Source organism: Schistocerca nitens, chromosome 4 (assembly GCF_023898315.1).
Source record: "Schistocerca nitens isolate TAMUIC-IGC-003100 chromosome 4, iqSchNite1.1, whole genome shotgun sequence".
Classification (NCBI taxonomy): Eukaryota; Metazoa; Arthropoda; class Insecta; order Orthoptera; family Acrididae; genus Schistocerca; species Schistocerca nitens.
Window position 1 is genome coordinate 194,449,656 of NC_064617.1, and position 12,058 is coordinate 194,461,713.

Consider the following 12,058-nt stretch of genomic DNA (forward strand, 5'->3'; position numbering starts at 1 on the left):
GTATGGAGTGTAGCCATGTATGGAAGTGAAACGTGGACGATAAATAGTTTGGACAAGAGGAGAATAGAAGCTTTCGAAATGTGGTGCTACAGAAGAATGCTGAAGATTAGATGGGTAGATCACATAACTAATGATGAGGTATTGAATAGGATTGGGGAGAAGAGACGTTTGTGGCACAACTTGACTAGAAGACGGGATCGATTGGTAGGACATGTTCTGAGGCATAAAGGGATCACCAATTTAGCATTGGAGGGCAGCATTGAGGGTAAAAATCGTAGAGGGAGACCAAGAGATGAATACACTAAGCAGATTCAGAAGGATGTAGGTTGCAGTAGGTACTGAGAGATGAAGAAGCTTGCACAGGATAGAGTAGCATGGAGAGCTGCATCAAACCAGTCTCAGGACTGAAGACCACAACAACAAACAACAACAACATTACTAATCAGTGATCAGATTCAAATTATACATTTCATATTAAAATTTAAGAGTTCAGGCTGTTAGAGCAAGCGTGTGTCCATTACAAATAACATTTAATAAGCACTGCTAACACATGATAGATAAACTCCAGTGGAAGACTCTGCAAAAGAGATGCTCAGTAGCTCGGTACGGGCTCCCTCCTACGCATATCTCGCGAAGAGACCATGAGGATAAAATCAGAGAGATTAGAGCCCACACAGACGCATACCGACAATCTTTCTTTCCACGAACAAGACTGGAATAGAAGGGAGAATCGAGAGAGGTACTCGAAGTACCCTCCGCCACACATCGTCAGGTGGCTTGCGGAGTATGGATATACATGTAGATGTAGATGAATGGAAGTCAATTTGAGGCCGTATGTGAGCTGAAAAGAGCAACACGAGAAGAGTGGGCGACTATTTCACTGCAGGAACTTCTGACCTAACAAAGTTAACGCCGAAGAGAATTTTTGAGTTATTTAGGAACAACCGAGATTGGACAGATTTCTAACAGTGCAATAACACAACAGGACAGTGAGTGCCTTTATACCAATTTCCATCCAGGTAATGCAAACGCCTTGTTTCGTTACTCGTATTATAAAAGAATGTACACCATTGGCTATTGAAATTGCAACACCATGAACATGACGTGCTACAGACGTGAAATTTAACCGACAGGAAGAAGGTGCTGTGATATGCAAATGATTAGCTTTTCAGACCATTCACACAAGGTTGGCGCCAGTGGCGACACCTACAACGTGCTGACATGAGGAAAGTTTCCAAGCGATTTCTCATACACAAACAGCAGTTGACCGGCGTTGCCTGGTGAAACGTTGTTGTGAAGCCTCGTGTAAGGAGGAGAAATGCGTACCATCACGTTTCCGACTTTATTAAGGTCGGATTGTAGCCTATCGCGATTGCGGTTGATCGTATCGCGACATTGCTGCTCGCGTTGGTCGAGATCCAATGACTGTTAGCAAAATATGGAATCGGTGGATTCAGGAGGGTAATACGGAACGCCGTGCTGGATCCCAACGGCTTCGTATCACTAGCAGTCGAGATGACAGGCATCTTATCCGCATGGCTGTAACGGATCGTGCAGCCACATCTCGATCCCTGAGTCAACAGATGACGACGTTTACAAGACAACAACCATCTGCAAGAACAGTTCGACGACGTTTGCAGCAGCATGGACTATCAGCTCGGAGACCGTGGCTGCGGCTACCCTTGACGCTACATCACAGATAGGAGCGCCGGCGATGGTGTACTCAACGACGAACCTGGGTGCACGAATGGCAAAACGTCATATTTTCGGATGAATCCAGGTTCTGTTTACAACATCATGAGAGTCGCATCCGTGTTTGGCGACATCGCGGTGAACGCACATTGGAAGCGTGTATTCGTCATCGCCATACTGGCGTATCACCCAGTGTGATGTTATGGGGTGCCATTGGTTACACGTCTCGGCCACCTCTTGTTCGCACTGAGGGCACTTTGAACAGTGGACGTTACATTTCAGATGTGTTACGACCCGTGGCTCTACCCTTCATTCGATCCCTGAGAATCAATACATTCCAGCAGGAAAATTCACGACCGCATGTTGCAGGTCCTGTACGGACCTTTCTGGATACAGAAAATGTTCGACTGCTGCCCTAGCCAGCACATTCTCCAGATCTCTCACCAATTGTAAACGTCTGGTAAATGGTGGCCGAGTAACTGGCTCGTCACAATACGCCAGGCACTACTCTTGATGAACTGTGGTATCGTGTTGAAGATGCATGGGCAGCTGCACCTATACACGCCATCCAAGCTCTGTTTGACTCAATGCCCAGGTATATCAAGGCCGTTATTACGGCCGGAGGTAGTTGTTCTGGGTACTGATTTCTCAGGATCTACGCACCCAAACTGCGTGAATACGTAATCACATGTCAGTTCTAGTATAATATATTTGTCCAATGAATACCCGTTTATGATCTGCATTTCTTCTTGGTGTAGCAATTTTATTATCCAGTAGTGTAATTCCGCCATGGGTTGTTTATGTCTTATATGTATATACTGCTTCAAAGTAAATTCGATACATATATGCTTCAGACATTGTACTATTACTTTCGTAGAAGCTTAACTTTATCCCGATTTCCATTCTGCAGCGAGAAGTGTTGTAGGGCGCCGCAACTGATGTAGCGGATAGCCGGCGCTGCACTGAGTGTGACGGTGGTGATGGTGTGCGCAGGTGACCTGTTCGTGCTGGTGTTCAGCATGGACAGCCGGGAGTCGTTCGAGGAGGTGGTGCGGCTGCGCGAGCAGATCCTGGAGACGAAGCTGAGCGCCTGCGCGTCGGCCAACAGCTCCTCGTCCAGCCGCAAGAAGGCTGCCATGCCGCGCGTGCCCATGGTCATCGCCGGCAACAAGTGCGACAAGGAGATGCGGTGCGTATACTCTCTCTACTCCCTTACTTCGTCAACATTCTTCACTTTGCTCTCGTTCAATACAATCCTAAATATATGCCCATTTTTACACAAAGTGTCCTATTTATCCAGATCACCGCAAAAATACTGCAGGATAAATAATAAAACACCCTCAAAGACAAGACTATCTTATTGACAAGTGAGGTGACAAGTAGCCCACCCTTGTGTGAGTATACGATAACCAATTCAGATCAAATGAAACACAAATATCACAGTAAATGGTACCCAAACAGTAGCATCAACACGCAGCATACCTCCCTCTGGCGGCAACATACGTATTCTCACACGTAAACTGTCGTAAAGGCGTAGAGCAGCATCCTGCGATAATGGCTCTGAGCACTATGGGACTCAACTGCTGAGGTTATTAGTCCCCTAGAACTTAGAACTAGTTAAACCTAACTAACCTAAGGACATCACAAACATCCATGCCCGAGGCAGGATTCGAACCTGCGACCGTAGCGGTCTTGCGGCTCCAGACTGCAGCGCCTTTAACCGCACGGCCACTTCGGCCGGCCATCCTGCGATAATCTCAAGCATCTTGTGCTTTTTGCTGCATTTCGGCATTGTTTCTTGCAGGACCTGAAAACCGAGTAAGTTCCCTCTTCATCACGTTCCATACACATTCAGTTGGAGAAAGATCACTCAGTTGGAGAAAGATCTAGTGATCTTGCTTGCCACGACGAGGAACACGTTGCATCACTGCAGATGTACATAGATTTGCATTATCCTGCTGAAAAATCGCATAACCTTCCTGTCGAAGAAATGGCACTAGTAGGACGATAACAGCCTCTGCCATGTTACTTTACCTTGCAGAAACACCAAATCTGACCGTGAGTTGTAACAGATGGCTCCCATCCTCCCCACATCATGAAGGCTGGAATGGGACTAGCATGTTGTGGCGAACGCTCTCTGGAACGGGAAGTTCACAAGGTCTGCGCCATACGCGTGTACGATCATCACTCACACACAGACTGAACGCACCCTCATCCCTGAGTACAACAGAGCCTCATTCCAGAGTAGCCATGCTTGGCAGTGTCGTGGTATCGGTAGTAGCCTGGTCAGAAGTACACATGAACGTAATCCTGCTGCAAGCAGGCGGTTCCCATTAGTCCCTGATAACACTACATGTGCAGCATGTGCCCGCATTTCGTCCCTGGATGATGTTCGGTCGGTCACCGCTGCTTGCACTATGCATCAATCTTGACGTGTGTCTGTACTACGCGGATATCCAGAACCTGGTCTACAGTTGTGGTGATGATCCACAGACCACCGTTGAAAGCAGCGACACACCACCTATAAAAAATGGCTCTGAGCACTATGGGACTTAACATGTATGGTCATCAGTCCCCTAGAACTTAGAACTACCTAAACCTAACCTAAGGACATCACACAACACCCAGTCATCACGAGGCAGAGAAAATCCCTGACCCCGCCGGGAATCGAACCCGGGAACCCGGGCGTGGGAAGCGAGAACGCTACCGCACGACCGAGTGCGGACACACCACCTACACTCCTGGAAATTGAAATAAGAACACCGTGAATTCATTGTCCCAGGAAGGGGAAACTTTATTGACACATTCCTGGGGTCAGATACATCACATGATCACACTGACAGAACCACAGGCACATAGACACTGGCAACAGAGCATGCACAATGTCGGCACTAGTACAGTGTATATCCACCTTTCGCAGCAATGCAGGCTGCTATTCTCCCATGGAGACGATCGTAGAGATGCTGGATGTAGTCCTGTGGAACGGCTTGCCATGCCATTTCCACCTGGCGCCTCAGTTGGACCAGCGTTCGTGCTGGACGTGCAGACCGCGTGAGACGACGCTTCATCCAGTCCCAAACATGCTCAGTGGGGGACAGATCCGGAGATCTTGCTGGCCAGGGTAGTTGACTTACACCTTCTAGAGCACGTTGGGTGGCACGGGATACATGCGGACGTGCATTGTCCTGTTGGAACAGCAAGTTCCCTTGCCGGTCTAGGAATGGTAGAACGATGGGTTCGATGACGGTTTGGATGTACCGTGCACTATTCAGTGTCCCCTCGACGATCACCAGTGGTGTACGGCCAGTGTAGGAGATCGCTCCCCACACCATGATGCCGGGTGTTGGCCCTGTGTGCCTCGGTCGTATGCAGTCCTGATTGTGGCGCTCACCTGCACGGCGCCAAACACGCATACGACCATCATTGGCACCAAGGCAGAAGCGACTCTCATCGCTGAAGACGACACGTCTCCATTCGTCCCTCCATTCACGCCTGTCGCGACACCACTGGAGGCGGGCTGCACGATGTTGGGGCGTGAGCGGAAGACGGCCTAACGGTGTGCGGGACCGTAGCCCAGCTTCATGGAGACGGTTGCGAATGGTCCTCGCCGATACCCCAGGAGCAACAGTGTCCCTAATTTGCTGGGAAGTGGCGGTGCGGTCCCCTACGGCACTGCGTAGGATCCTACGGTCTTGGCGTGCATCCGTGCGTCGCTGCGGTCCGGTCCCAGGTCGACGGGCACGTGCACCTTCCGCCGACCACTGGCGACAACATCGATGTACTGTGGAGACCTCACGCCCCACGTGTTGAGCAATTCGGCGGTACGTCCACCCGGCCTCCCGCATGCCCACTATACGCCCTCGCTCAAAGTCCGTCAACTGCACATACGGTTCACGTCCACGCTGTCGCGGCATGCTACCAGTGTTAAAGACTCCGATGGAGCTCCGTATGTCACGGCAAACTGGCTGACACTGACGGCGGCGGTGCACAAATGCTGCGCAGCTAGCGCCATTCGACGGCCAACACCGCGGTTCCTGGTGTGTCCGCTGTGCCGTGCGTGTGATCATTGCTTGTACAGCCCTCTCGCAGTGTCCGGAGCAAGTATGGTGGGTCTGACACACCGGCGTCAATGTGTTCTTTTTTCCATTTCCAGGAGTGTATATATTGAGCCAAAAATGTGTTGCAATCCGTCGATACGCTTGTCCAACATCCCGCAAGATCACAATGCGACGCCGTTCAAATGGCTGAAGCTGTTCAATATGAGTACGTACTCGTCGGTGAGGCATGGTTGTACCCTGTAATGAATGTTGCAAAGATGGTTCACCTCTAAAGTCAGCACAGTTACTGCCTGCAGAGTCAAAACAGTGGAGGCAAAGGCAGGCCTCCTGAGCGCCATCACGTCGCCGATGGGCGTGACAAATCAATCACTAAAACTACGAGTACAGCTCTTTAGCGTGTGTATATTATGCCCTGGTGCTACTGAACGTAGTTCTTTAGGATGTTGCATTTTTTCCGGCAGCGCAATTTTTTGTCTAGACCAAAATAAAAAATGTACCAAGAAAATGTTATTTAGCTACCAGAGAGACATTAACCAGCGTGATTGTCTTTGCTATAACATAGTTTCGTTATGAAGATATGAACAACAGTAAGTCATTATTAAATAGCATACTACATTTTTGTAACAGACAGTCCATTTCTTCCCCTCAAGGGAAGTACCACTGTGTACTTATCACGTAAACATGATGTTATCACAACATGTACCCCAAAATTGACTTTGGCTCCCCTATACCAGCACACGGTGTAGATACCAGGGGTAACCGGTTCTAGGCGCTTCAGTCCGGAACCGCGCTGCTGCTACGGTCGCAGGTTCGAATCCTGCCTCGGGCATGGATATGTGTGATGTCCTTAGGTTGGTTAGGTTTAAGTAGTTCTAAGTCTATGGGACTGATGACCTCAGATGTTAAGTCCCATAGTGCTTAGAGCCATTTGAACCAGGGTAACGTAACTCATTCACTTGCAGCAGCAGTGAGTAAACAAATGGAAAGACAAGAATAATACACTCCGATTATTTAGTCAATCGTCTCCAGTTGAAGGGTCCGCAGCACGTGGTCTCACGGCCGCGTTCTCGCTTCCCGAGCACGGGGTCCCGGGTTCGATTCCCGGCGGGGTCAGAGATTTTCACTTGCCTCGAGATGACTGGGTGTTTGTGTTGTCCTCATCATTTCATCATAATTCAAGAATGTGGCGAGATTGGGCTGAGCAGAGGTTGGGAATTTGTACGGGCGCTGATAACCGCGCAATTGAGCGCCCCACAATGCGATTTCATTTTGTAGAAAAACCCTTGTGGTACAGCGTAACGTAGGCATATTGTACGCACCGTTTTGTTGTCCTTTATGATAAGCCATTAAGGGTTTGATTTTCTGACCGCACATGGTGAGACTTTCTATTGCTTGTCTTCGTGCTTGCCAAACCCTACCTTGGCCATCAAGGTTGCCGGATATCCCCCCAGTTGAGAACGTTTGGAGCATTATGTACAGAGCTCTCCAACCAGCTCGGGATTTCGACTATCTAAGACGCCAACTGGACAGAATTTGGCACGACATCTTCCAGGAGGACATCCAACAACTCTGTCATTCAATACCAAACCGAATAACCGCTTGCATAAGTGCCAGAGGTGGTCTCTGTCTCCACATGTGCATCACATTTACCGATTTACCTCCCATTCGGATAACTCCTTCGTGGTGCTCCTTTTTTTTCTTTTAGTGTATTAGATGATCGTATTATGGGCGTCCTTCTGGTCCTCCCATACCATTATAGTTATTTCTGATGAAGAAAAACAGCAATTGAATTTTTAACATTTTGTCTGACTCTATTTCCTTTCTTGGCAACGGCCTTGCCGCAGTGGATACACCGGTTCCCCTGAGATCACCGAAGTTAACCGCTGTCGGGCGTGGCCGGTGCTTGGATGGGTGACCATCCAGGCCGCCGTGCGCTGTTGCCATTTTTCGGGGTGCACTCAGCCTCGTGATGCCAATTGAGGAGCTACTCGACCGAATAGTAGCGGCTCTGGTCAAAGAAAACCATCATAACGACCGGGAGAGCGGTGTGCTGACCACACGCCCCTCCTATCCACATCCTCAACTGTGAGGATGACACGGCGATCGGATGGTCCCGATGGGCCACTTGTGGCCTGAAGACGGAGTGCTATTTCCTTTCTTGGTTTTTTTTTTCTTTTCTTAATTTCATTGTCGAAGGTTTCCAGAAATCTATCTCTGACACTAGTGCATTTCAGTTTAGTTGGTATTTATCCGTACAAACTTTCGATCGACGTACAATAATGCTACTCATTATTGTTTTAAAGTTCTTGTTTTAATGTCAGTTGGTGTTTGACTTTCCCATAGAATTCCATTGTTAAATAAATAGTCGCCTCCTCTGTAACTAACTGATTTGAAAAATTATTTTTATCTTGAACAACTTCGTGAGTCTCTACATTCACTTTTCGTATTTTCTGATCATAGAGAAACTTTTAAACTATTATGGTTAGGCAGTTTTCATCGACTGGACTGTTTAGTTCGTCTATCGGAGACATCTTTGTCTCTTGCTATTTTAAGATGTTTTGTTTTATATGCTTTCATTGTAAGATAACGTATGCAGTCTGCAGGAATGTCATTTCCATTTAGCATTTAGTCACTGATCATTATGTCATTACCTGTCGCTGCCAGTTACTTGTTTAGTCCAAAGTTCAATTACCCAGGATAAATCTTTCATTCCTATAAAATCAAAGTAATTCCACTAACATAATTTTAAAACTGTAAAAACAGTACACAAATTTACGGAATATCTGGCCTCAAAGAGCAAGAATATGTAAATTTTTGCGTAGATCCATCCTTGTAAGACCCGTGGTCTAGGGGTAGCGTCTGTGATTCATAATCAAAACGTCTTCTGTCCTGGGTTCGATCCTCGCCACTGCCTAAATTTTGATAAATAATCAGCATTGGCGACATTAAAAGCAACGGTGGTAACATTAAGAGTGCAACGGGAATTCCACTGTTAAATGCAGAGGAGAGAGCAGATAGGTGGAAAGAATACATTGAAAGCCTCTATGAGGGTGAAGATTTGTCTGATGTGATAGAAGAAGAAACAGGAGATAGGGGATCCAGTATTAGAATCGGAATTTAAAAGAGCTTTGGAGGACTTACGGTCAAATAGGGCAGAAGGAATGGATAACATTCCATCAGAATTTCTAAAATCATTGGGGGAAGTGGCAACAAAACGACTATTCACGTTGGTGTGTAGAATATATGAGTCTGGCGACATACCATCTGACTTTCGGAAAAGCATCATCCACACAATTCCGAAGACTGCAAGAGCTGACAAGTGCGAGAATTATCGCACAATCAGCTTAACAGCTCATGCATCGAAGCTGCTTACAAGAATAATATACAGAAGAATGGAAAAGAAAATTGAGAATGCGCTAGGTGACACTCAGTTTGGCTTTAGGAAAAGTAAAGGGACCAGAGAGGCAATTCTGACGTTACAGCTAATAATGGAAGCAAGGCTAAAGAAAAATCAAGACACTTTCAAAGGATTTGTCGACCTGGAAAAAGCGTTCCACAATATAAAATGGTGCAAGCTGTTCGAGATTCTGAAAAAAGTAGGGGTAGGCTATAGGGAGAGACGGGTCATATACAATATGTACAACAACCAGGAGGGAATAATAAGAGTGGACGATCAAGAACGAAGTGCTCGTATTAAGAAGGGTGTTAGACAAGGCTGTAGCCTTTCGCCCCTACTCTTCAATCTGTGCATCGAGGAAGCAATGATGGAAATAAAAGAAAGGTTCAGGAGTGGAATTAAAATACAAGGTGAAAGGATATCAATGATACGATTCACTGATAACATTGCTATCCTGAGTGAAAGTGAAGAAGAATTAAATGATCTGCTGAACGGAATGAACAATCTAATGAGTACACAGTATGGTTTGAGAGTAAATCGGAGAAAGACGAAGGTAATGAGAAGTAGTAGAAATGAGAACAGCGAGAAACTCAACATCAGGATTGATGGTCACGAAGTCAATGAAGTTAAGGAATCCTGCTACCTAGGCAGTAAAATAACCAATGCCGGACGGAGCAAGGAGGACATCAAAAGCAGACTCGCTATGGCAAAAAAGGCATTTCTGGCCAAGAGAAGGCTACTAATATAAAATACCGGCCTTAATTTGAGGAAGGAATTTCTGAGGATGTACGTGTGGAGTACAGCATTGTATGGTAGTGAAACATGGACTGTGGGAAAACCGGGACAGAAGAGAATCGAAGCATTTCAGATGTGGTGCTATAGACGAATGTTGAAAATTAGTCGGACTGATAAGGTAAGGAATGAGGAGGTTCTACGCAGAATCGGAGAGGAAAGGAATATGTGGAAAACACTGATAAGGAGAAGGGACAGGATGATAGGACATCTGCTAAGACATGAGGGAATGACTTCCATGGTACTAGAGGGAGCTGTAGAGGGCAAAAACTGTAGAGGAAGACAGAGATTGGAATACGTCAAGCAAATAATTGAGGACGTAGGTTGCAAGTGCTACTCTGAGATGAAGAGGTTAGCACAGGAAAGGAATTCGTGGCGGGCCGCATCAAACCAATCAGTAGACTGATGACCAAAAAAAAAATCCTTGAGTAAGTAACATAACGCTGTCCAATGGCACAAGGTTCCACAAAGTTCTCGTTGTTCTGTTCAACTTAAATTGCACTTAAATGTAACCAGTATTGTGATCAGTCAGCATTGCAACTCCAGAATGTATACACTCAACAGTAACGTCTGTCATCCCCATTTTCCTAGGCTCACCACTAGTGATGTCGTATACCAACAGTATTTTGTTCAAAATAATAAAACAAGTGCTTACTCTGTTTCCTTTTAAATTTCTCCAGGCTTTGAAGAGGTATGTAAGATTCTGCTGCTATTTCAGGCAAGATACAGGGTGTAAAATTTAAGTTGACAAACTAGAATAACTCGAAAATAAGCTTCACACGAAAAAATGTATAGAATCCAAAGTTGATTAGTTTCGAGGGGGACACCTTCTGGAGCTAAAATTAGCCCGCCACACAAGCCCCCTGGAGGTGCGGTGGGAGACAACTTTAAATTTTGAAATGGGAACCCCCATTTTTTATTGCAGAATCAGATTCTACATAAAAAGCTACGTGTATTTTGTCTTAAACATTTGTTTTGATTCTGGGTAGTTGGCGCTGTAATTCAAGAAAATCCGTGTTTTCATTTTTGCGTGGAAAATAGTTACGGATAACAAAAAATACTTATTTACTTCTTAAAAAATGGTTCAAATGGCTCTGAGCACTATGGGACTCAACTGCTGAGGTTATTAGTCCCCTAGAACTTAGAACTAGTTAAACCTAACTAACCTAAGGACATCACAAACATCCATGCCCGAGGCAGGATTCGAACCTGCGACCGTAGCGGTCTTGCGGTTCCAGACTGCAGCGCCTTTAACCGCACGGCCACTTCGGCCGGCTTACTTCTTAAATTTTGATTCCTAGTTTTACGGTACAATATCCCGTCTTCCACGACGAACTGTCGCTGCGAGATAAATCGTTGACAATCCGTGTCGGCGGTTTGTGCCTCCTCCCATTTCTTCTCATTCATTCCTGTGCATTCCATGGCGCATCTTTACGACTCAGACCATATGCGTTTCCGTGCGATTTACCCAGTCGATGAATCACTTCAAAATCGTACTCACTAAGACGCAAAGCCCACTTAGTTAATCTACTCGTTGGATCTTTAAGCCATAACAACCACTTAAGTGCTGCATGGTCAGTAATCACCTTGAAATGTTGTCCATACAAATAACACCGGAAATAGGTTATTCCGAAAATTAATGCCAGTAACTCCTTCTCGGTTGTTGAGTAATTTTTTTCGGCATTGTTTAGCTGTCTGGAAGCATATGCTATCAGGTGTTCCTGCCCCTTTATTTCCTGAGATAATACAATACCCAAAGCAAAATTGCTAGAGTCACAGGATAATATAAACTGTTTTATAAAATCTGAAGCCAAAACCGGACTAGAAGTTCACAAATTTTTTAGCTTTTGAAAATCTCTTCGCTTTCTCCTGACCAGTGAAATTTTACTCCCTTATTCAACCACTGCTTGAGGGGCCTTGCAATTTCCGCAAATTTTGGAATATACCTCCTGTAAAAATTGTCGAGACCTAAATAGAATTGCAACTCTTTTACTTTTGTAGGTGTCCGAAAATTCATTACCGCCTCTACAAGTTTTGGATCCGTGTGGACACCCTCCTGTCCTATAATATGACCTAAATAACGGACTTCTTGCAACAAAAAATGACATTTTTCCATATG

The 12,058-nt window shown here is 45.9% G+C and overlaps 1 protein-coding gene across 1 annotated transcript in view; it reads left to right on the forward strand.

Moving 5' to 3' along the window:
- LOC126252201 (GTP-binding protein Rhes) overlaps nucleotides 1-12,058 on the forward strand; it is a 559,471-nt gene that overhangs the window by 476,411 nt on the left and 71,002 nt on the right. Inside the window, exon 2 of the mRNA XM_049953071.1 lies at nucleotides 2,686-2,881. Within this exon, the coding sequence (XP_049809028.1) occupies nucleotides 2,686-2,881 (196 nt within the window). The remainder of the gene's footprint in view (nucleotides 1-2,685; nucleotides 2,882-12,058) is intronic.